Genomic DNA, 26,314 nt, shown 5'->3' on the forward strand with positions numbered 1-26,314 from the left:
AGGAGCAATGACAGCAGATCGAGGGAAATGATTATTCCCCTCTATTCGGCACTGGTGAGGCCACATTTAGAGTATTGTGTCCAGTTTTGGGCCCCCCACTACAGGAAGGATGTGAACAAATTGGAGAGAGTCCAGTAGAGGGCAATAAACATTATTAGGGGGCTGGAGCACAAGACTTATGAGGAGAGGCTGAGAGAACTGGATTTGTTAAGTCTGCAGCAGAGAAGAGTGAGGGGGGATTTGATAGCAACCTTTAACTACCTAAAAGGGGGTTCCAGGGAGGATGGAGCTAGGCTGTTCTCAATGGTAGTAGATGACAGAACAAGGAGCAATGGTCTCAAGTTGCAGTGTGGGAGGTCTAGGTTGAATATTAGGAAAAACTTTTTCACTAGGCTGGTAGTGAAGCACTGGAATGGGTTATGTAGGGAGGTGGTGGAATCTCCATCTTTAGAGGTTTTTAAGGTGCGGCTAGAGAAAGCTCCAGGTGGGATGATTTAGTTTGGGTTGATCCTGATTTAGGTTGGTTTAGATAGATAACCTTCTAAGATCCCTTCCAAACTCTAATCTTCTATAGCAGTGCACTGATGTCTTAGTTGCCTGCCCCTTTTTGGAGGGTAGGGGGAGCAACCCTCTGTAAATGTGGTTTCAGGCCTTTAAATTGTTTTCTTTTAAAACTATTTTTATTACTTTTGGCACTTCCATCATTGACCTGTGTTAACACTGTGCAGCTGGATGACATGGTGCTGTTTCATTTATTGTTTAATAGCACCTAATCACTGAAACTATTAATGGTTGCTAAGAACTTCAAGAGACAAGATCGGACTTTGGTCCAATCCAGCTACACCTACCCTGCATACAAGCTAGGTACTTCAGCAATCACCCCTCTAGTGTAACAGTTCCTGGTTGTTTTACAATATGGCAACTTAGTTTTGAATTATAAATTATTGTTCTTTGTTATAACAAAAAGAAAAAAGTTTAGTCTTTGGGCTCACATGACTTGAAGGTTGAATCCAACTCGAGGTTTATGAAAAGCCCACTAAATTCCTTTAAAAAACTGGCCCTCAGGGCACTGTATGATCTTGTATGAAATCATTGTCACAGACAAAGTTGTACTGTAATTTTCACTATCCATAGTGTGGCTGATGGCCGGCTTCCCTCCAGTGGGTCTCGCACCTTCCTGCTTGTAGTGGGCCAGGAAGTTGCCCGTCACCCTGTCTTCCGGGGGGCGGGTAGGGACCCAGGCCCACCTGCTCCTCCGGGTCCCAGCCCAGGGGCCCTATGAGGAGCAGCTATGTGCTGCTGGTACTGCTTTCCAGACGGCACACTCTTCCCCTGGGCTAATTCTCCCCCTCCTTCAGTCTTTCTGGCCCCTTGAGCCAGTACCTTCCTCCTCACTGTTCGACCCCTGGGCTCTGCTCTTCACTCCACTCTGCTCTGCTCCACAGCACAGCACTCCTGCTTCCTCCAGCTTGTGCCCTGTGAGTTTGGGGCGGAGCCCTTTTATGGAGCACCTGGCTGAACTTTAATCAGCCTCAGCTGCTCCTAATTGCCCCCAGTGGCTCTGAGTTAGTCAGCAGGGAACAAGGCCCGGAGCATTCTGGTGCTCACATATCTTCCATCCACCACTCTCCTGCTGCCTTCGCCCTATCACAATAGATATACAACTCCCCAATAGATTGATAAGCACAACGATTAAAAAATCATGACCGATACACCTAAAAGTCATTGAAATAAACCACCCCCCACCACCATTTTAGGTTCTTTTTATTTGCTTTTTTTAGTTTCTAAGCCTTTGGGACAGGGGTGGACAAACTATAGTCCGTGGGCCGCATACAGCCCTTCTAAGCTTTTCATCAGGTCCTCTAGCTCAACCAGTGGTCCACAAGCTCCATTCAGGTGGTGCAAGGAAAGGTTGCGGAACAAGTTGTGCAGCCTGGTGGCAGCCTCTCTCTCTCTCTCTCTCCCAGCCCCACACCTTCTCTCCACCCCTCTCCCACCATGTGGGCCCAGCAGCGCCCTGACTCACTACAGATTACAGTTAACTGACCAGTATCTTAGCTCTATATTGCGGATTTTCACAACAAGAATGACACCGGATTTTGATACCATTGTAAAGAAGGGTGACCAGCTACATTGAGAAGGGGTAAGTTTGGTTTAATTATTGTACCAGGTTGTTAGGCTGGTATATTTGTAATAGTGATTAGATTTTATGTTTATTTCCACAAAATATCTTCATTTTTACATCTTCTTCACAGTTAAATTGATTAACAACTAATGAATAACCATTGGTGTTGGCTTACTTTTAAGGTAAAATACTTTGAATAGTCTATATTTGGTCATTTCCACAGTCATATGGAGAAACACCTATGATTCAGCAAACCAGTTATAGATCGTGTAAAGATGACCACAATACACGGAGACACTACCCAACATCCATAGCTAGCTAGGGCATACGTTAGCTGCAATACAGTGTGTTCAGACAGGAGCAAAATTGTTGCAAATTGTGCAACAAACAGCTCAATAATGTAATTTGTTAACAGCAAAATAATTATTTGAATAGTGTTGATTTGAAAACAAGATTGTGTTGTCCGTTTGAACATGAATTGTTCATTTCTGGAGCATTAATGACCCGCCCTACAATTTCTATACCTAGATGTGGCCCTCAGACCAAAAAGTTTGCCCACCCCCACTTTAGGATATACCAGTGTCCTACGTTGGCTATTCTGTCTCCCAAAGAATCTATATTCCCAGAACGATTGTACATTCTTCTAACATTCAAGACCATTTTGGACTTCCAGTAACATGCGATTTCCCCCCTGCCTTTCCTCTTTTTGTAATTGAAAATTTATAAAAAATTCTTATTTCTGTAAATCATGCCCCAGCCTGCAAACACTGAAGTGTACACGTCACGCTTCTAGTACTGCATTTGTTGCATACATAGATGTTGATTTCCTGCTGAATAGTTTATGCTTCTAATTGTGTATTTTAATGTCAGAGGCCTTTTACAATTGCTATGCTCACAGATCCACAGGATCACTGCTACAGCCCCAGCTTTGGAATAGTGAACCACCAGTGGGCCTCCGTGTCACAGATTTCCCTCCCTTCCCCCACAGGGAATCTTCTGAGGCTCAAAAGTGGAGGGGGCTCTACCCAGCCTGCCGCAGGGAACTCCAGCTCTGCTCCTCAGCCCACATTTTGCATGTCTCCCTGGAGCCTGAGGTCATCCCCAGCCCTGTCCTCCACAAGAGAACCCCAGATGCACACACTTAGCCTCCCCCTGCCCCAGCTCACACCCTGCATTTACCTCCCTGGCATTACTGAATGTATCTGCACACCACCGTGTTATGAGCAAATTTTGATTTGGGAGCCTATTGTAGGATTAGGGAGAGAACCCAGCTGGCCTGGATCGCAGACAATTGCCTCAATCACAGCCCTTTCCCATCCTGCGGGTTCCCCTCCTGATTCCTGACACACAAATTCCATCCCGTGCTGGATTATTCCGCTGTGGGCAGAAGGTACGCACAGGTAGCCCCATCGCACAGCCAAGCATGTAGATTTCGCCTAACGCTATAGAGAGACAGCGTGGAGAAGAAGTGAAGAATGGGGTAATGCTCTTTCTAGCAGTGCCGCGAGTAACTTCATGGAAACTCTTTCAGGCCCTCAGTTACTAGGTGGAACTGACTTTTTAGAGGAGGCAAAAACTAAACAGAAATGCCACCCCAGGAAACCATCTCTACAGCCACATGAGTCAATAGCTAGTTTGTACATGGCCTCCCTGAGTACGAAGGCCTAGGTTTTCTCCCTGCTTCTAGAAGGGGAGTGGAGCCGAGCAGTGGTTACAGACATGATATCCAGGCCCAGAGATTTGGTACATGCTTTTCGAGAGACAGTGCCGCTAAAGGAATGAGAGTTGTGTGCCTGGCGTATTGGAGCTGTTGTGTATTTTGTGTCTTGCCTAGGTTGCCGTAGCAACAGAGCTTAGCTTGTTGCCATAGAAATAGAGTTAGACTATTAGGAGATAGCTCAGCCAGTCTTGGCTGATTTTAGCGTTAGTTCAATGAAGACGTTCCCTGTGTTTGTTGCATCTCTCTGTGCTCCTGTGCTGGTTTCTCTCTCTGAATACAAGCACTTACAAGGATTCAACAGAACAAAAGTGGCGATGGAGGATGGGATCGACCTGTGCTGCAATGGCAAAGCAGTAAAAGTCAATGTAAGAAAAAAACCTTTTGGTTGCTTTGGGGGCTGGGCTGTTTACACTGACGGTTCAAACTGAAACTAAAACAGGCTCTGCTTTGTTCTGACGGAAGTGAAGCAGACCGACTGGGAACCGGGAAGAAACAAAAGCAGTGCTAGTGAATGGAAATCACCAGCAATTGTGTGTGAACGACCCCAACACACATGAATAAAAGATGCTAAAAGACAAAAGAAAAGAAAAAAGGGGGGGGGAGGGCAGCAATGGCTACACTTACAGGGCCCTGAGACCTTTTGATGAGACTCTAGAAGAATGGAACTCATATATTGAGCATTTTCAGCTTTTTGTTATTGCAAGTGAAATTACAGATGCAAAGAAGGTGCCCATTTCTTAAGTGTTGTAGGAGCTAAAACCTATACTTTATTGTGCAGCTTAGTGCACCCTGATAAGCCAGAGACAAAATCTTACAGTGACATTGTGAAAATCCCGGAGTCACATTTTTTCTCCAAAACTGTTGGTAATTGCAGAGATTTAGGTTCCACAAAAGGAATCAAGAAGAAGATGAAACAATTGTGCAATCTGTAGCAGCTCTGAAGAAGCTTGCTGAACACTGTGAATTTAAAGATGTGTTAAATGACACCCTCTGTGATAGGTTAGTGTGTGGTTTGCATAATGAAGCAATACAGAAGTGCCTATTGACAGAGGCACAGCTCACCTGGCAGAAGGCCATTGAAATGGCAATCTCTATGGAGCTGGCCGCAAAGGAAACCTAACAGCCCAGTGCATCAACCAGAGTGCATAAGGTGTTACAAGAACCTACCCACAAGACAGTGAGGAGCTGGGAATGTTACCGATGTGGAAAGCCAGGTCGCTATGCATCAGAATGCTGGTGTAAAGACCTAGTGTGTCAACAGTGTGGCAAAAAGGGACACATTGAGCATGTCTGCAAACAAAAGAAAAAAGAAGCCTGCTGCCTGGTGGAACAAAAAAGGAAAATCTGCATGCGGTAGGGCAAACTCAAGATGATCAAAATGACACCCAATCAGAAGAAGAAGTGCCATTCCATGTCGTGTCCATGGCAGTTGGCTCACATGAATACTGGGTAACCCCGCTGTTGGAAGATAAACCTGTACGCATGGAACTGGACACCGGCGCAGCAGTTTCATTGGTCTCAGACACTGTGATAAAGAGAAGCTAAAGCATCTCCCACTTAAGCCAACAAAAATTATTCTGAAGACATACACTGGAGAAGCTGTACCCATGCTGGGCACTACTGATGTTAAAGTGGAGTTCAATGGACAGACTGCTACATTCCCACTGTTTGTGGTGGAAGGCAATTACCCAGCCTTAATGGGAAGGTCATGGATTAGGAAGATCCAGCTGAACTGGGCAGAAATGCACAGGATGGCTAAAGAAGAAACTGGTCTGACAGCTGTATTAAAGAAACATGCTGCTGTTTTTGGAGTGGACCTGGGAAGTATGAAGGGAATCACTGTGAAATTGAACATTAAGCCTAACAGCCAACCAAAATGTCTGAAAGCCAGAACTGTGCCATCTGCCATCAGGCCAAAAGTTGAAGCGGACCTGGAGCGCCTGGTCAAAAATGGAGTCCTAGTACCAGTTACCCACAGCCAATGGACAACCCCAATCATTCCAGTATTGAAGAAAGATGGCTTCATTCGGATTTGTGGGGATTTTAAGGTCAGTTAACCCAGTGTTGTGTGCAGAGCAATACCATGTTCTCTGCATCGATGACCTCTTTGCTAGCTTGGCTGGTGGACAAAAGTTCAGCAAGATTGATCTGAGTCAGGCGTATTTACAGATGCACATCGATGAGAAGTCCCAAGAGCTGTTGACTATTGTGACACATAAAGGGCTGTACCGATACTGTCGCTTGCCCTTCGGAATAACGTCTGCTTCCAGCTTTGTTCCAGAGGGCTATGGACCAGATCTTGAGTGGCTTGCCAGGAGTCCAGTGCTATCTTGACGACATCCTGGTCGCTGGCAAGAATGAGGGGGATCACCTTAAGAACTTGGAGGCTGCCCTACAAAGACTGGAAGAGTATGGCCTACTAGTCCGCAAAGACAAATGTGAATTCTTCCAGCCCTCTGTTGTATATTTGGGACATATCTCAGATGCCACTGGCCTTTGTAAGGCTCCTGGAAAAGTCAAGGCTATTGTGGAAGCTCCACTTCCTCAAAACGTAAGCCAACTTCACTCTTTTTTAGGGCTATTGAACCATTATGGAAAGTTTATTCCACAGTTAGCAACACTGCTAAAACCACTACATGAACTCCTTGGCCAGAACAAGGTCTGGAAGTGGACTGAAGCCTGTGATGTTGCATTTAACAAGGCTAAATGTGCATTCCTAAATTCAGAGGTTAAACACATTTTGATCCGTCCTTACCTCTACGCTTATGGAGTGGGAGTGGTCGTGTCACACATTATGCCTTCGGGAGAGGAGAGATCCATTGCTTTTGCCTCACGCACCTTAAGCAAAGCAGAAACTAACTATGTCCAAATCAAATGTGAAGCACTGGGAATCATTTTCAGAATTTGGAAATTTCACTAGTACCTGTTTGGATGGAAGGACGGCCATCAACCTCTAACATCAATTTTTGGACCACGCACAGGCATTCCACCATTAGCTGCTAGTCGTATGCAACGATGGGCATTGTTGCTTTCTGCACACACATCTGAGATCAAATATCGGAAATCCACTCTGCACTGCAATGCAGATGGTCTCTCAAGTCTGCCTTTACCAGTTAAGCATCAACTTATTGGCCGGAAAGAAATCTTCTACTTTGAACAGGTAGAGAACACACGCATCACTGCTACTCAAGTAAAGAAGACAACTCGCCTTGACCCAGTACTGTTTCAAGTTATGGACCTAGTGATACATGGAACATCTCTACAGGACTCTCAGGTCTCACCGAACCTTCTTCCCTACATGTCCAGTAGGATGGAGTTATCAATCCATTCTGGTTGCTTGTTGTGGGGGATGTGCGTCATTATTCCACCACTACTAAGATCACAGATGTTAGAACAGCTACATTCAGGTCACTGTGGAATAGTGCACATGAAAGAACTTGCACAAAGCAATGTTTGGTGGCCTGGCCTGGACAGTGCCATTGAAGAGAAGGCAAGAGCTTGTACTTCATGTCAGAGTGTGAGGAACGCGCCTCAGTTGGCACCCCTACACCCGTGGGACTGGCCTGAAAACCTGTGTCAGTGTACTCATGTTCATTTTGCTGGCCCATTTGAAGGAAGCATGTTCCTGATTGGTGTAGATACCCACTCTAAATGGCCAGAAGTCTCTGTAATGCTGTCCACTACTGCTGAAAGTACTGTCCAGAGACTGTGTGAAATCTTTAGTTTTTTCAGTCTGCCAGAATAACTTGAGAGCAACAACGAACTGCAGTTCGTCTCTCAGGAGTTGGAAAATTTAATGAAAGCAAATGGGATACAGCACATCACTTCAGCACCATATCATCCATCCACCAATGGATTAGCTGAAAGGTTTGTGCAGACAATGAAACAAGCTTTAAGATCTGCAAGGAGACATTCATCCATTCAAAAGCATCTGGACACCTTCTTACTATCCTACAGAAACACACCTCATGCTATGGCCAAAGCGTCCCCAGCCTTTCTAATGATGGGATGACAGCTGTGCACTCGTTTTGATCTGCTGAAACCCACCAAAGCACGACAAGTTGTGCAACGTCAACAGCAAAACCAAGTCATCAGATGTTCACACAGAGCAAAAGACCGAACCTGTAGTCCTGGACAGCCTGTCCTAGCTCAGAACTCTGCTTCTGGAGCTAAATGGTCCCTGCTACAGTCATCGCCCAAACAGGACCTGTTTCCTACACTGTCCAGACTGCAGATGATCTCACCTGGCAGCAGCATGTAGATCAGTTGTTGCCAGCTCACACATGTCCCAAGGACACATCTCCAGTTCAACCGCCTGACCTCACCATTGCAGGTGAGATATCACCGAGTCAAGAGTCAACCGTTCCTGACTCCCCTTCTCCATCCACCTCTGCAGCAGATACAGCCCCCTCCCCTGTTCGAGCAGAAACAACATCCTCACCTGTTCGAGCTACGAGTCCTGAGCCCATTGTTAGACCCGCACCAACAACACCTTCCGGTGCAAGAACACCAGAAGTTTGCTGTAATCCACCTAGAGAGAGGGAAGGCCTCCTCAATGGCTGGATCTTTAGCTAGGGCAACCCTACGTTACGGAGCAGAATAATCCCTGGGGTTAGCCGGGAAATGAGGAAGTCTACCCTCATTCCCTAGTTTAGTGATTGTTCTGTTAAATGGGCATTTTCATTAAGGAGGGAGGAATATGTTGTGTATTTTGTGTCTTGCCTAGGTTGCTGTAGCAACAGAGGTTAGCTTGTTGCCATAGCAATAGAGTTAGACTATTAGGGGATAGCTCAGCCAGTCCTGGTTGGTTTTAGTGTTAGTTCAATAAAAACGCTTCATGGGTTTGCATCTGTGTTCCTGTGCCGATTTCTCTCTGCGAATACAAGCAATTAAAAAGAATCGACGTAACAGGAGCCCTGGCTTCTCATTTTAGTTCCTTGAGCAGCTTCTTAGTTACCTTATTTGTAAAATGGGGATGTTGTCTGCCTCCAGTGGAGGGATATGAGGCTTTGATCAATAATAAGGGTTGCCAAATGCACAGAAATACCAACAGCAGCCAGTGACTAGGGGACTTGAATTCATAGCCTCCTGGCTCCTGGCCAGCTCACGCCCTCCCAGGCTCCAGAGTATCCACAGGGCAATCACTGCAGTGTTCACACCACTCAGGGAAATCAGAACAAAAGCCTAAGATTTAGTATTGATTTGGCTTCAGAGCTTGTTCTGGCTGCTGGACACGAGATCACAGCAAGGGGTTCCAGTGACCTCAGCTCCAGGGGATCCTGTCCCGTGTCCCTGCACAAAACCAGCATCAGAATAGTTGCATTTGAAGATCAGGTAATTGGGAGGGGGAGGCAAACTGTATCTGGGGAAATCCTAATCCGATTCCACTAGATTTGTTCCACAAGGTCTACCCCAGCCCTGCCGGGAGAGGATACAAAATTCAGCTCTGGACAGAAGCCGGGCTTCATTGGGGAGGGGAGGGAGGGTCCTTTGGGTGCTATTGCAATACAAATACAAACAGCTCCTGCCCCCACAGACATCTCAGCACCCCTTGGCCTGGATGGGGGCTGAACTGAGCTTCTCAGGTTACCTGATTCAGTGCAGTGTAAACGCAAAAGTCAACAGAGAACAGGTGCCGGTTTGTCGGACAACAGCTTCTGAAGGCATTGTGCTGTGGGCGCCCTTGCTGTTTGAGAGGCTATTTCTGAGATGTGATGTGCCCGCCCCTTCTCCCAGCCACCGATATAGGTTACAGACCTATTTTCCTCTTCCCATCCTTCACCTGCTCCTCTCACTAACGCCCCTCCTGGGTCCTGACCTGTGAGCTCCTTCCCTTCTGTCTCCCCCCATCTTGAAAAACCTGCCCTTAACGCGGCTTCTCTCTCTACCTACCCCCCTCCCCCTCTCATCTCACAGAGGGCTGGTCATTGACTTCCTCCCCCCCCCCCTCCCCATTTACACTTGGACCCAGCCAACACGGTCTCCACCTTCACTCCCCTGGAACTGCTCTCCCCAAAATCTCCAGTGACTCATTCAAATCCCAGGCCCAGCACTTTGTCCTCACCCTCCTTGACTTCTCCACCACCTTTGACTGCTCCTTAGTCTCAGAGGGGTAGCCGTGTTAGTCTGTACACAGCAAAAACAAGAGTCCTGTAGCACCTTAAAGACTAACAAATTCCTGTGGGCATAAGCTTTCGTGGGCTGCAACTCACTTCGTCAGATGCATGAAGTGGAAATCACAGATAGGAGGTATATATATATATACATCCAAGGGTAAGAAACATAACAATGGGGAGGGCAAGTGCTAACAAAGTCAATTCAGTTAGGGTAGATGAGGCCTATTCACAACCATTGATTAGAAGGTGAGAATGTGTGAACAGTGACAATTACTTACAAATCTTTACAAAAAGAAGACGGGCCATTTACAACACTCACTTCGCTTTTCTACAGAGGAAAACTATCTAAAACTCCTACATGCCACAAGAGACCACGACTGTGATACCCTTGACTCATCCAACAATATTGTAGATTTACAATCCAGCTATACATTTAACCCAGCAGAAGAGTCTGTCTTGTCTTGGGGACTCTCTTTCTGCCCCACCACCCCCACACACGATATAGTTCTACGGTGACCTGGAATCCTACTTTCGCCATCTGCGACTCAAGGAATATTTCCAGCACACCACTGAACAACACTAACCCACAGATACCTTCCTACCAATGCTACAAGAAGAAGAATTCTGCATGGATTCCTCCTGCCAGTCGAAACAACAGACTAGACTTTTACATAGAGTGTTTCCACCGACATGCACAAGCTGAGACTGTAGACAAGCAACATCGCTTGCCCCATAACCTCAGCCGTGCAGAACGAAATGCCATCCACAGCCTCATCAACAACTCTGACATTATAATCAAAGAGGCAGACAAAGGAGGTACTGTAGTCATCACAAATAGGTCAGATTATGAACAGGAGGCTGCCAGACAGCTCTCCAACACCACATTCTACAAGTCACTACCGTCCGATCCCACTGAGGAATACCAAAAGAAACTACAACATCTACTTATGAAACTCCCTAAAGAAACACAGGAACAAATCTACACAGACACACCCCCTGAGCCCTGACCAAGGTTATTCTATCTGCTACCCAAGATCCACAAACCCAGGAATCCTGGACGCCCCATCATGTCAGGCATTGGCATTCTCACAGCAGGACTGTCAGGCTATGTGGACTCTCTCCTCAGGCCCTATGCCACCAGCACTCCCAACTATCTTCATGATACCACAGACTTCCTGAGAAAACTACAATCCATCGGTGATCTCCCAGAAAACACCATCCTAGCCACTATGGATGTAGACGCTCTCTACATCAACATTCCACACAAAGATGGACTACAAGCCATCAGGAACATTTTCCCTGATGATGATATGGAACACCTGGTAGCTGAACTTTGTGACTTTGTCCTGACCCACAACTACGTCAGATTTGGAGACAATCTATACCTTCAAGTCAGTGGCACAGCTATGGGCACCCACATGGCCCCACAGTATGCCAACATTTTTATGGCTGACCTAGAACACAGCTTCCTCAAAACTCATCCCCATGCACCTCTTCTTTACCTACACTACATTGATGACATTTTCATCATCTGGACCCACGGGAAAGAGTCCCTCGAAGAATTCCATTGGGATTTCAATCATTTCCACCCCACCATCGACCTCAGCCTGGACCAGTCCACACAAGAAATCCACTTCCTGGACGCTACAATACAAATAGGGATGGTCACATTAATACCACCCTATACCGAAAACCAACTGACCGCAATACATACCTTCATGCCTCCAGCTTCCACCCTGGACACATTACACGATCCATTGTCTACAGCGAAGCCCTAAGATACAACCGGATTTGCTCCAATCCCTCAGACAGAGACAAACACCTACAGGACCTCCATAAAACATTCTTAAAACTACAGTACCCACCTGGGGAGGTGAAGAAACAAATTGACAAAGTCAGATGGATACCCAGAAGTCACCTACTACAGGACAGACCCAGTAAAGAAAACAACAGAACACCACTGGCCATCACCTACAGCCCCCAGCTAAAATCTCTCCAACACATCATTAAGGATCTACAACCTATCCTAGCAGATGTTCCCTCACTTGCTCAAGCCGTGGGAGGCAGACCTATCTTTGCTTACAGACAGCCCCCCAGTCTGAAACAAATACTTACCAGCAGCCATACACCATACAAGAAGAACACTAACCCAGGAACCTATCCCTGCAACAAAGCCGTTGCCAGCTCTGCCCACACATCGACTCTAGTGACACCATCACAGGTCCTAACCACATCAGCCACACCATCAGGAGCTCATTCACCTGCACATCTACTAATGTAATATATGCCATCATGTGCCAGCAATGCCCCTCTGCCATGTACATTGGCCAAACCGGACAGTCACTATGCACAAGAATAAATGGACACAAATCAGACATAAAAATGGTAACATCCATAAACCAGTCAGAGAGCACTTCAATCTCCCAGGACACTCTGTAGCTGACTTGAAAGTTGCCGTACTTCAACAAAAATACTTCAAAAACAGACTTCAGTGAGACTCTGCTGAGCTAGAAATCATCTGCAAACTTGACACAAACTGGGTCTGAATAGGGACTTGAAATGGTTCTCTCATTACAAGAAGTAATTGTCACTGTTCACACATTCTCACCTTCTAATCAACGGTTGTGAATAGGCCTCATCTACTCTAACTGCACTGACTTTGTTAGCACTTGCCCTCCCCATCATTGTGTTTCTTACCCTTGGATGTGTGTGTGTGTACACACACACACACACACACACACACACACACACACACACACACACACACACACACACACACACACACACCTCCTATCTGTAATTTCCACTTCATGCATCTGACAAAGTGGGTTGCAGCCCACAAAAGCTTATGCCTGCAGAAATGTGTTAGTCTTTAAGGTGCTACAGGACTGTCGTCGTTTTTCCTTGGTCTCTGCAATTCTACTACCCCTTGATTTTCATACCATCTTTCCTGGTTTTCATCTTACCTCTGTGACGAGTCCTCTTGTGTCTTTTGTTCACACTTCTTCGAGGGGCTCCTCAGGGCTCTAAATATCATCCTTCCCTTCCAGCTACCCAGGGAGCTGTGTCTCTTGCATCCATCACCGACATACCCAAGCACATCCCACTAGCAATCTTTTCCTAATGAGCAAAATAATTCTACATTCAAAATACAATTCTTCAGTTAGAAACAGAAGACCCAACAATCTAGTGCACGTCCCTAGTGTAACCCTTTCACATGAGAGCTCTGAGCCATGTTCTTTACAGGCAAGTAGCAGTTGTTAGCGCTGTAGCTCTAGCAGTGTATGGCAGCATGCTGAGAAAATGCATGTGTAATCGCTGCTCCACAAGCAGTGCTCAGGAATTAGTTTTAGCTCTCCATCTAGAAAACTGGAGGGAGGAGTGGGAGGCTACCTACCGCTTTCCATTGTAATTCTTCAGACTGTTTTTTGGAGATCAGCAAGGGGGTTGCAGTGGAGTCAGGGAAGCACCTGTTGCTGGCCCCATGTAAATCTGTTCAGAGTTGGACATTAGGAGCCGCTGGAAATTGCCATTTCCCATCCATGTTTTGCTGCCTGCTGTCAAAAACCCTGAACATTCGATGAGCATTGCATGTGCACCACCCCATTTGCTCCAGGACTCAGTCAAAATGGCTCCTCGGTCACTTGACCTTTGGGATTCAGGGAAGGTGCCCCAGACAGGGAACTAGGATTTCACAGCTCAGGTCTTTTGACTGCATCAATAGTTGCTCAGTAGTAAAGTTCACGAGTAAACAAGGCCTCGTTATACCCCACATCTGGCCATGCTGGGAACAGAACCCAGGGCTGTAATATGGGAGACTCATGCACTCAGATGGGCCAGCTTCTTTCTGAGAGGCACTATGGCTACGGACTCAGCTATGCTGCCTTTAGAACAGGGCAATTCCTGCAAATGCAACTCGCTGCTTCTGTGTGCTACACACTCCCCTGAGGCTGGGCCACAGAGAACAGCAGCCTACACCCACTGGCAACTAATCTTTCAACTCACACGGGCAAGGTCTGTGCAGCCATCCTGAAGGCCCTGGGTTCAATCCGGATGATGATGGGGTGAAGGCATTAGTTTCTTTTAAAAGACCCTAGAAAATTATACACACACAAAAAAAAACAAAAAACAAAACAAAAAAACACACCCCAAAAAACCCTCCTACTACATTCAAAATGTTCTCTCAGTAGAGCAAAGCCCAGCACTCAAAAGTCAGGAAATGCCAGATTTACAACTCTGCCCTGCAGTGACCCCATGGCAAGAAAAAAACCTAGTGTCTCCATAAAAATCAGTTTAGTCCAAGCTGGGACCTCGGACACTAAAAAGCTTAGTCATAATGGCATGGTTATCAAATGGGCTCACTCAAGGGCAGAGTCAAGGTTGTTTGAGTACTTTCCTGGTGCTTTTTCAGACCATTACACGTTTGGATTTCTTTCAACTGCAGCCTTATTGCTGAATGGCCTGGGTAACACTTGGGTTAGTAAAAATTGCAACATCCTAGTAAAGTGTTTGGGGTTGTTTTGGTTTTTTTTTCTTTTTTACTCTTAAGTTACTAATACTCCCAGTCCTAGCTCCATTTCAATGAGGTTTTTTGGTCTTGGCATTTCCGTCCTTTGTTAAAATCTGCACACACGAGCCTGAACCAAGAATCCCCAAAAGAACGCTCCTACGGGACATTTCCAAAGATCTGAAGATCTTCTGTATCAAGTCAGAACCTTTCCCCCCCCCAATGTTCACTTCTCAGGTCCAGTGCACCAGAGCACATGGGAGAATCTGGCATTTAATTGGCAATTGGCTGATTGGCTTTTAGAGGGCTGAGTTAGCAAGACAGCTCTTGCCAGCTGGCGTGGGCACCCAGTTTGTTTCTTTAATTCTTAAGCAAGCCATTTCTGTGCACGTGAAGTCAGTTACAACTGGGAGCGACATAGCCCTCCCCAGGGCTGTTCTTTCAGCATGGGCCTAGAAGCAGAGTCAAGACCACCAGATCTGTGCACAAATGATACATTTATTGAAAGAGTATTTTTTTTTTTTTAATACAAAAGAAAGCTCTGTACATAGTACTGTGATTACTTCCACGTCCTTCCAGAAACACAACCCTGGAAATGTTTAAAAAAAAAAAAAAAAAAAAAAAGTCACACACACACACACAGACGCGCGCGCAACACACACACAGTCACACACACGCTCGCACACACAAAACCCAAAACAACCCAATAAGGAACTAAAAGGTCACCACACAATAAATGCCATTTCATCCCTGATACACAAGTGTTCTGACAAGTCCGCACTTTAAATAAAATGAAACATTAGCATTTAACCTGCATTTCCTTTGGCGGGGGGGTGGGGGGGGAGTGCTTCGCATTGGGGCCTCGAATGGTTATTCCAGCTCTGGCCAGGGGGTCAGTTTCCCAGCGCCAGCCTGAGACAAGCAGGGAGAGGCCAGACAATGGCTCCAGACCCCCTCCCTGCCCTGGGCTGACTCCTGGTTAACAATGCAAGAGGGAAATGGCTGCTTGGAAAAGCGGCCCTGTTCCATGGACATCTCCTCCAGTGGCCTTGGCATATCACCCTGAGCCACAGCTGGGCATCCCCCGCCCTGCCCTTTGGCGATCTCACACCAGGTCAGCCGAGCTCCCAGACAGAGGGGCGTGGAGTCTGGCTCTGAGGGAAGGCTCCAGGGAGCCCCCCTGGCACCGAGGAATGTCGGGACCCAGCACGTCCACACTCCCATAGGGACCTGCCCAGCTCACCCAGGACAGCACAAGGCAAGGGCTGGCAAGAGGCCGATCATGAGGCATTTGTGCTTGAAGCAGGAGAGAGTGCGCCGCCTCTGCCAGGAGCGGTGCCACAGGCAAGCAGAGCCTGACACCCTGTGGGAGAATGGCCGTGGGGGGACAAGAGAGCCGGCAGCCTGAAACGCCAGCATCTCGCCTGCCCTGGGCCGGGTGCTGGCCTCTGGCCCAGCTCGGGGAGAATTAAGGCTTCGCGGGGACATTTGAAACTTCTCCCAAAGCTGCCTCAAAACACAATGCTGGAGGCACATGTTCGCTAGGTGCAGGATGGCCCTGTCCCCTCCTCGCTCGGAGGGTGCCATTCCAATTCCAGCCGCACAGCAACCTGGCCCTCGAGGGCTCGGGTCCACCTCATGCCAGCCTCTCCCCCAAACCTAGCACACAGCAGGCCAGTGCTATCCGCCCCGTGCTCCCCCACCTCCCAGCAGGAGTCAGCCCGGCAGCCCCTCCCTGCTCCCTGGGGGCTGGAAGCTCGACTGTTGCCTGCCCCGCGGGCCAATCCTGGCCAGCAGAGTGGCCCGACAAGAAGAGAAATCCCAGTGCAAAGGACACAGGCGCACTCAGCACCGGCAGGAAAGGCTGAGCTGGCCCCAGTTCAATCCCTAGCACCTGTGGGCACGCCAGGGCGGGCAGCTTAAACACTAATGCTGGAGGAACCACATCCAAGGTTACAATACAAAATAGAAAGCAAGGCCCCTTCCTGTCTCTTCTCCCCCACCCCCATCCCCCCCTGCCCCATGGTACAAACCCCATGAAAACTGTACAGGAGCCAGACTTAATTCCTTTGAGAATTACATAAATACTGAGTTTAACACTTAGAAAAATAAAGTCTTTTTTTTTTTTTCAAGGCTTCTTTTGTCTTTAATTTAAAAAAGTTACAGCAGCTGCTTCGTTCCCTAAGGAGCCTGCAGCCTCTTCTCTGGCTAAAGAGCCGCTCCTGCAACCTACGTTTACCTCTCTCCAGCAGGGATGGACAGACGGACGGACGGACGGACACTCCTTCCTAGCGGAGCCATCCTCCCCCTCCTGCGGCGTCAGACCCACCAAAGCCCCTCCGAGGACAGCACCAGCCCTCTGGGGTGCCCCAGCTCCCCCCGCGCTGCCCGAAGGAATCCAAACCGCACCCCTCTTGCCTCCCTGGCCAGGCTGCCCTGCAGTTTTTCCCTTTAACGTTTCAGTTGGCTTCTCCATCTCACGCTGAAATGGTTCTTTGGAAAACACGGCCCATGGCAGGAGCTGTGCCCGCCCTGCAGACAGTGCCCCCGGCAGGAGAGAGGCAGCACTGGAGAGCAAGGAGAGCAATCCTGCCACGACATACCCCGGTCTTCCCGGCCCCCAGCCCCACAGGAGCATGTGGCTGCACGGCCTCTGAGAAGGGCAGGGACCCATGCTCAGGTAACCTTGCTCCTGGGCAGCTGGCTGGCGTCCAGGTGGCACAAAAACAACGGCCTCAGACAAGCAGAACAAGAGACACCACAAACCACCATGTGCTTCCAGCTGGGCTCCTCAGCATGGAACCCAAGCAGCACCCCTGTGGCCCCCCGCTCCTCGGGGACGGTGCTGGGACCACCCCCACCAGGAGGCAACGCACAGGGCCGGTGGGGCCACAATGACTGGGCCAAGGGCTGACTTCCGTGTGTCCTAACAGGGCGAGGGCTGCGTGCCACTGGCTGGGGGGCTGCTTTCTATCACGCACACCAAGCCACTGGGCCTGGTGCCTGGGCTGCCACAGGGGCAGGAGCAGGAGCAGGAGCAGGGTCCCTTCCAGCAGGAGAGCAGACGGGGTCCCCACGGTCCCTCCCGGCTGGGGAGCAGGCTCGGGCTGGGATGCACACCCAGCACCCGCTGGCCCAGCTCGCTCTCTGCCACGAACCGCAGGGCATGGGGCCAGCTGGCTGCTGGGTCCAGGCTGGGTCACGCTGACTGAGGAAGGCACGTTGCTGGGGCCAGCGGGCACAGCCTGAACCCACCCTGCCCTTCCCTGGCACATGGGCAGAGGGGAACAAGAGCTGGACGCAGAAGAGAGCTCCTTCGGTGGCATCTGCTCCCCCCTCCCGTTGCTGGGCCCAGGCCCTGCTAATAGCCCTGGCCAGACGGCAAGGAGCTGGGGCTCCCGCCTGCTGGTGGACAGCAGCTGTTCACTGACCCGGCGCGGCGATCCCTCCCCGCGAGAGCCGAGAAAAGCCCAGGAAACGCTGCGCCCGCAGGCAGCCCAGCCCCCGCTCAGCTCCACCCCGCGCCCCACGTGTGCGTGCGTGTGTGTGTGAAGGAAACGTGAAAAGGCAACAATAAATAAGTGATGCAGTCTGTATGAAAGGGAATCGCTGGGGATCCCGGTGCCAGCAAGATGCGCTGCAGCCCACGGGCCAGGGACCGCACCCCAGCTGGCCACAGCTGCCGCGGCTCCGGAGCCAGGGGCAACACAGGCTTCTCAGTCACTCTTGGCGCCATGCGACGTGTCCAAGTTCACCACCTGCAGCTCTGTCAAGTTACTGCCGCTGCTGGACTGCTGGCCAATGACAGCCATCTAGGGAGAGAAGGGAGGAGAGAGCACCAGGGAGCGCTGCCAGGCCTGTGGCTCTAGGGCCACGCCGGGATCCCACAGGGCCACGCGCCAGCCCAGTCCACGGGCCATGGGGAACGGGCCCACCCGGACAGCCAGCCTGCCAGCTGCCTGGGGAACTGCCTGCCAGCTGCACCACTCCAAGCGCTTCTGGGCTGGGAGGGGAACCTGGCCTGAGGGCGGGCTCTGAACAGGGAGGGAGGAGCAGCTCCCCCTTCCGGGGCTGCTGACAAGCGGCCCAAGCTCCTGCCCTGTCCCATCTGCGACCTGGTGCTCAGGTTGCCGTCATCTCCTCCCCAGGCGGGCATGCTGCCTGTGTCCGCCTTCAGAGCCCCTCCACCCCAGGGCCGGAGCTCTCCGGATCCCCGGGCACTGCGCCTCCTTTCGTGTCCTCCCTCCAGCAGGGCAGGGCTGGGGAGCTGTTGCAGGCAAGAATCCCCCGTGACCAGTGAGCCCTGGGGCTCCCTGCGGCAGGGCAGGGGGAGAAGGGATAACTCCACGCTCGCCACCTCCCTACGGGGAAGCAGGCCAGGGGCTCGGTGATGGCCTGCCCCACATTCCCAGCCACTGCTGCCTGCCAGCTGCCAGCCCGAGGGGGCCCGCAGGACTGGTGCGGGGCAGACAGTGGGTGGCTCTGGGGAGAAGGGGGCAGTGCCACACCAGTGGGCGCGGGACCCACAGAAACGCTCTGTGCCTACCTGGTGAAGCTGGACGGCCGAGACCGGAATCTGAACAGTGCCCGATGGAGCCGTCAGGAACACCTGGGGGACTGCACCTGCCACAGAGAGTTGGCGCTTAGCTCATCCACCCCAGGCTAGCAACACGGGCCGGGCCGGCCGAAATGCCAGCCGTCAAGCCTTTGGGCTAGGCGCTTCGACCACACGCGCCCCGGCTGCGTCACCCTGTGCAAGCGGGCGCAACATGCAGGCCGACTCACCAGGGCTTACAGCTGCTTTCCATCGCCACGGCAGCACAGAGGAGACAGAGCGTCCACCCCAAGTCCCTCCTGCCCCCACATTCCCACCCACACCCAGTGCCCCCCCGGTAAGCAGGCCTGGAGCAAGGGGTCCTTTCTCACACCATTTCTTAGGGCAGATGGGCAGTTTTTGCCGTTGCTCTTCCTGCCGTAAATGCTGATGGGCCAAATCTTCACCCAACTCCTCCTCGACCGCTGCCCTCCCCCATCGCTCTCCATGGCCCAGAGGCCATGGGCTGCTCTTGGCACATCCAGCCCCTAGGGCTGGGGTAGATGCCAGCAGGCAGAGAGAAGCAGGGAAACGGAGCCAGAGGCCACCTTTGCTAAGGGCAGCCTGCTTCCCCGGAGGAAGGGGGCGGCCCCCGCTGGGCACGCGCGCAAGGGAATCCCAGTGGAAACCAAGCGCGGCAGGGGGAGCGGCTGGCGCCCCGGGTCCTCTTACCCTGATCCTGGACCTGCCCGTGGGAGACCTGCATGGCCGAGGGCGCTTGGGAGAAGGCGTTGAGGACGGCCAGCCCCCCGTCTGCCAGGCCGGAGGTGGGTGCATACATCACGGCGTGGGGGCTGGAGTACATCATGTGGCCGCCCACCGTGGTTGGCACAGACGAAGTCATGATCGTCGCTGGCAGGCTCACTGGCCGGAAACAAAGTGAGTGCTCGTCAGGAGGGGCTCCCCCAGGGAAAGCATGACTGCCCCACAGGGTCCTTTCCCTCTCCCCCAGCAGGGCCTGGACTGCACCTCTGAGCCCCTGGAGTGACAACTGCACAAGCCGTCCCGGGGGAATCCACAGGCCGGTGTGTTGCCTACATTGGATTAGGTGGCTTGATTTCCCGGAGACTTCCCATTCTGCTCCTGCTCATTGCAGAGCAGAGGGCAGGGCGGGCTGGTACATCGGCCGGGCGTTTCCAAGCCGGGTGACCCTAGCTTTGGGTTTGGGGATTCATGGATTGTTGCAAGGCCAGAGGGGACCATTGTGATCAGTAAGTCTGACCCTCGGACAGCACAGGCCAGAGAACTGCCCCTCCAGAACAGAGCTTTTAGAAACACAGCTAATCTTGATTGAAAAATCACCAGTGACAGAGAATCCACTACAGCCCTTGGTAAGTCATTCCAATGGTTAATGTCCCTGCCTGTTAAAAACGTGCGCCTTATTTCCAGTCTGAATTGGTCTAGTTTCAGCTTCCAGCCATTGAATGGAGTTAGACATTTCACTGCTGCACTGCAGAACCAAATATTAAATATTTGTTCCCCACATAGGTACCTAGACGGTAATCAAATCACCCCTTAACCTTCTCTATGCTAAGCTAAACAGATTGATCTCTGAGTCTATTACTGGAAGGCAGGTTTTCTAATCCTTTAATCATTCTCATGGCTCTTCTCTGACCCCTCTCCAATTTATCACCATCCTTCTTCAATTGTGGACCCCAGACCTGAAATGTGAAATTCCAACAGGGCCAAACACAGAGGTAAAATAACTGCTCTACCTCAGGTCAGGATTCCACTCTTTATGTACCCCAGCAGCTCTTTTGGCCACTGTGTCACACTGGGAGCTTATTAACCAACCACTCTGCAATGTTTGTGTTATCTGCATACTTTATCGGTGATAATTTTAGGTTTCATTCCAGGACATTGATAAAAATGTTAAATAGCGTAAGGCCAAGAACCAGTCGCTGTGGGACCCCATTGAAAACACACCTGCTTTATGATTCCCTGTTTACAGTTATTTCTGAGACCTATCAGTTAGCCAGTTTTTAATCTATTTCACGTGTGCCATGTTAATTTTAGATCATTCTAGCTTTTTAATGAAAATGTCATGTAGTACCAAGTCAAACCCCTAAGAGAAGTCTCTTACATCAACACTATTACCTCAATCAACCAAATTTGAAATCTCATCTAAAAAAGGTAGCAATTGAGTCTGACAGGATCTATTTTCCATAAACCTATGCTGATTTGCATTAATTACATTACTCTTCTTTAGTTCTTTATTAATCGAGTCCCATTTCAGCTGCTCCATTAGCTTGCTTGGGATTGATGTCAGGCTGGCAGGCCTATAGTTACTTGGGTCATCCCATTTACCCTTTTTTAAAAACTGGCACATTAGCTTTCTTCCAGTCTTTTGGAGATTGCCCAGTGCTCCAAGACTTATTGGAAATCAATATTAATGGTCCAGCAAGCTTCTCAGCCAACATTTTTAAAACTCTTGAATGCAAGTTCTCTGGACCTGCTGATTTTAAAAATGTCTAACTGTTTAATATCTTCCAGAGATACTAGTGAAATGGAAAGAGTATCATCCATCATCATATGAGATTCTCTCAACAGTTTATTCCCCAAATACAGAAGAGAAATATTTACTGAGCACTTCTGACTTTTCTGTGGTTTTTTTGTTTTTTTTTTAAATAATTCTACCATTTCCAGCTAGTAATGAACCAATATCATTGTCAGGATTAATGTTGTTCCTAGTTTTTTGTTTTGTTTTGTAAACCTCCCTCTTATTGTCTTTATTTCTACTACTGATTTCTACTACTTCCCTTATCAATTTTCTACAATTCCTAATTTGATTTATATTCATTACTATCAACCTCCCCTTTCTTACATTTGTTCTTTGTATAAATAAATATATACATATATTTAATAGCTGCTTTCATTTCATCTAAGTCAGGCCAGTGGTTCTGTTTTTTAAAGAAACACGGTCCTCTTCCCCCATGGGAGGATTACAACTTTTTGGGCATGTAGTAATGTGTTTTTAAATGATTCCCCATCATCATTCACATTTATCTCATGATCTAAATCAGTTGGGAGGAAAAATTTTATAATTGTTTTCAGCTTTGTGAAACTGGCCCTTTTAAAGCACCCAGTATATATATTACTGGTCTGTATTTTATTCTGCTTGCACATTACACATATGATTGATGAGCACTTGTACTTGATTTTTAGTTCTGTGATGAGTATCTTGTTATCGGTCAGGACAAAGAATAATGAAGAACTCGCTCGTGTTGACTGCAACACTTTTTGAGTTAGGAAATTGTCATCTATAAAAATTCCAAGGAGGTTTTCGTGCTGACAGCATTAACCTCCACCATGTCACTCACATTGAACCCTCATGATCATGCAGCTTTTCCCCCTACCCTTTAGAGGCAGGTGCATAAGGAAGTGGTCATCCTGTCCCCTTTGGTGATTGGTGGTCTGTAACAGATGCCAACTAATATCCCATCTTGGGCTCTCTCTCTGTTAGGACACTGATCCATAAGAATTCAATATCCTTTTCTTCCAATAATTACAACAGCCCTGTAGCTGGGTTTTTAACGGTTACCTCACGGATACAGCCCCCACCTGTATCTCCAGTTTCCTGCTGTTTTGTGGCTAGGAATTTCCTTGCTTCTTTTCAATTACACACAAACACTAAAGGCAAATCCCAAAGAGAACGCTCTGAGCCTCTGAAGAGAGGCTCTTGGGCCATTTGCACTTCATAAGCGGCTGAAGTGTCACATCTATGGGGCACGCTGGCTGCCGCATGGTCTCACTGGGCCCTTTATCGGTAATCATCTGATTGGGGTCATGCTTTGGGGCACGATGGGGAGATTTGTGTTTTTATTCTTCAGCTAGTGTTGCGAGAACCACTAGGCAAACTTGCAGGGTAGGACCCTCGGAAGCGGCAGGTGGTCAATGACCTTCCATCTTGGGAGTGGGCTGGAGGGGGGATGAGAGCAGGGCTGGAGGGTGTAGGGGGAAAGCCTCCTGGGTGGGGCCAAGAGGGGTGAGTGGGCTCACAGGGATAGGGTATTCAGTAATAATGTTGAGGAACTGGGGAAGGCCACAGATGTCCATGGGGGCTGGGGGCGGGGTCCGTGTGCTGGACCCTGGGGAGGTGCCCCAGGGGTGGGGTGACTGACCCCTCCGTGGCCAGGCCCTGAAAAGCTCCACTGCGCCCTGAGACAGCACAGGCCAGGCGAGCTCTTAGAGTGCAGAGACATTGAGACCTAGCTCCCCCTCCAGCCAAGCACCCCCTTCGCTGAACTCCTGTTTCTTGCACATTTCCCTCTTTCCCCCCAGGGCCCTGACCCCCCCCCCCCGGGGGGAGCCCAAAGGATGGGGGAGCAGCTATGGGTGAGGAAGCCGGGGTAGCGAGCACAGCAGGTGGGGAGGTGGGCGGGGGGCAGAGGAGGGGGCTGCATGAGGGAGCCTGGCACTGCTTGTGATATCAGGGGAGAAGCCCCTGGGCAACAGCATTGGCCGCAAGGGCAGGAAAGACCAGACCTGAAGACACTGCGTAGAAAGCAGCACGATTTAGCGACAGCCTGGAGAGGGGAGTCCAGGGAGAGGGCTGAGCCACAAAGACACAGGCAGTGGTGCTATGCCTGAGACCCACTGAGCAGGGGAGGGGGCTCCAGGGAGACCAGCGGGACTCACTTCTGGCCCTGGGTGGCTGGATGTCCCCATGGAGCCGCTGTTGCAGGGGTCGAGGTGCAGGTGCGGATGGGCAGACAGACAAGCGAAGGCAGAGGGCTGGGCCTGCAGGCATGTTCAAACCCGCTCACTCCGTGACGGAGGCGAGAGGGGCTGGGGGAGCGGAGGGGTCCAGCAGGGACCGCTTTGGAACCACCTCCCACTCCCATTGTCTGGGGCAGGGATGCAGAGAACCCCCGCACTAGCGCGGAGATCTAGGAGAACCAGGAGAGGTCGGGTCACAGACACTGAGGCAGGACAAGATCTCAGGAAGGGGCGCGAGATCAGCCAGGCGAAAGGCAGCCCCTGGGGGGGCAGGAAGGAGCCGGCGCTGGCCCAGGGAAGCTGGTGAGAGCAGGAGCTGGGCTGGATCGTGACTCTTACGAAGAGGGCCAGGGGACCATCCCGGCCCTGCCAGCAGAGCAAAGCACGTCCACCCGAGCCCACGCTGCCGGAGTCCGACCCCTGCCAGGGAATCTTTCTCACCAGGAGCCACGCCATCAGGGCAGGGGATCCTGGACCATAATGTGGCACCTGCAGCCCCACTGCAGCCTGGCCCACGGCTCCCACTGGACGGCGCAGGACGCAAGCTTTCCTTCATGCAGGAGGCTCCCCAGCCTGCAGCACAGAGCTGGCGCTAGAGAACGTACGGCACCTAGCCTAGCTCGGCGCACGGCACCTAGCCCCCGACCCGGGCAACTGCCTCTTCCCGGCAACCCACTTCAGCCTTCCTGGAGCCGGGGGCTGCATCTCCCCCGCCAGGGCTAACCCAGTCAAAGGGAGCCAGCCCCACCGGCCCTGGGAACAAGATGCCGGGTCCCACATGCAACCGGGAGTTCTGAGGATGCAGGCTCCACCCCTCCCCGATCACCCAAAGCAGGAGGGGGGTGGGGGAGGACAAAGAGCTGAGACGTACTTCGTGCACCGGCCCTCCCCGCCCAAGTAGCCTGTGCCCGGCCCCGGGGCAGCAGCTTGCCTGTTCCGCTGGAGGAGGTCTGGGTGTGGTCGGTGCTGCTGTCGCTGGAGGGAGACGTTTGCTGGGGCGCCTGGTGCACCTGGATGGCCTGCACGGGAACCTGCTGGGCCATGGCACCGCCTGGGAGGAGAGAGAAGAGCCCATCACCACGCCGTGGAGCCGGCACCACCACAGGCCCGCGCCACGCACAGGGAGGGCCGCGACCTACCAGCCTGTGTCACACACACACACAGCCCCCTTGCTTCTGCAGGCCTGGGGAGGGATGAGAGGGGAGCAGAGTGCTTCGGCCCCATGCTTCGCCTCCCTCTGTGGGCCGGGTCACATTCCCAGGGTGGGGGAGGAGATGCCCCCCATCTCCCCACCAGTGGGGGAGTGGAGAGTCTGCCCTTCGCATGCACCTGATCTCAAAGGCCCACCCCCAGACCAGATTTCCCCGGCAGGGCTCAGCAGTGCTGGAGACGGAGGGCAGTAATGCCCTGGGGCATTACTGCCGGGAGCCAGTCGTGCAGAGCTCTGGGCCCCTGGCAGAACTGCCTGCCATCCCCAGCCAGAGGCCCGCTTCCTGCCTACCCCACGGATAGCAGAGTGGGGCTGGAGGACTAGGGGAATGGGGATTCCAGTCAGCAGCTGCTGACGGGGAGAGTCACAAAGTGGTTTGCCCCAACACCTACCCCCAGCAGGTACTCCACCCACTAGCCCCCAGGGCTACCCCCATGGCAGCTCCAACCCCTGCCTCAAAGAGGAAACAAGTGGGGGTGCAGCTGCCACAGTCTATAACCTGCCACTCCTGCGCAGCCCAGGGCGCGCTGAGCTGGAGCAGAAATCCAGCACCCAGCACCGACACACTAGCCAAACAATGGGCAATCTGCACAGACGCCACGTCCAGCACCAGCGTCTGATCGACGCCAGGTGGGGCCGCAGACCTGCCCCACACAGGCAGCCTCCTCCACACTGAGTGCGGCTCGGGCACCGAGCGTGGGGGACACGGCACAAGGGAGCTGGCTCCCTCCGGAGCTCGTGTCCGGGTGATGAAGATGGAACCTGCTGGCCCTGGGAGCAGCCATGTGACAGCACAAAGTCTCCAGCCCAACCCTGCTCCAAAAGGATACAAGGTGGAGCTGCGTGCGCTTTGCCATGCTGTGTGTGTATCTTGGGAAGTCACCCGGACACTCCGAGCAGCCCAGGGCCCTGTCTGACACCAGCCAGGACTAGCTGCTTCAGAGGGAGGTCAGTATGCCAAAAACGGGCCACTCTGGGCTACGAACCCTGCCAGTTAGTGTCCCGCTCCCCTCCGGGGTCACGAGGACCCATGTCCCTTGTTGTGCCCGCCACCCCTGTCTGACCGCCAGCTTGCAAAGTCAAGCCCGCAGAAGTTGGGCAATGCCAGCTTTGCGGCTGCCCAGGCAATCTTCACTCTGCCCCTGGGGTGCGTGCAACCGGTGGGCCAGGAGCGTTCTGGGAACGGGGGAATGGATTCACTGTTTCCTTTTGTTCTCCTGGCCCCACGCAGCACGCGAGCGTGCAATGGAGACCTGACCGGAGCGCCTGACTCTGCATCGCTCATGTTCTTTTAATGCCGGGTTTTATGTCATTTCCAATGTT

The 26,314-nt window shown here is 51.2% G+C and overlaps 1 protein-coding gene across 1 annotated transcript in view; it reads right to left on the reverse strand.

The window, feature by feature from the left end:
• Positions 1 to 14,946: 14,946 nt before the first annotated feature.
• SRF (serum response factor) overlaps positions 14,947 to 26,314 on the reverse strand; it is a 33,300-nt gene continuing 21,932 nt past the window's right edge. The window contains exons 5-8 of the mRNA XM_067532816.1: positions 24,713 to 24,832; positions 19,735 to 19,926; positions 19,015 to 19,091; positions 14,947 to 18,280 (exon numbers count right to left, since the gene is read on the reverse strand). Of these exons, the coding sequence (XP_067388917.1) occupies positions 18,185 to 18,280; positions 19,015 to 19,091; positions 19,735 to 19,926; positions 24,713 to 24,832 (485 nt within the window). The 3' untranslated portion in view covers positions 14,947 to 18,184. The remainder of the gene's footprint in view (positions 18,281 to 19,014; positions 19,092 to 19,734; positions 19,927 to 24,712; positions 24,833 to 26,314) is intronic.

Source organism: Emydura macquarii, unplaced genomic scaffold (genome assembly GCF_026122565.2).
Source record: "Emydura macquarii macquarii isolate MOO-44397 ecotype Brisbane River unplaced genomic scaffold, CSIRO-AGI_Emac_v2 contig_3305, whole genome shotgun sequence".
NCBI classification, from domain to species: domain Eukaryota; kingdom Metazoa; phylum Chordata; order Testudines; family Chelidae; genus Emydura; species Emydura macquarii.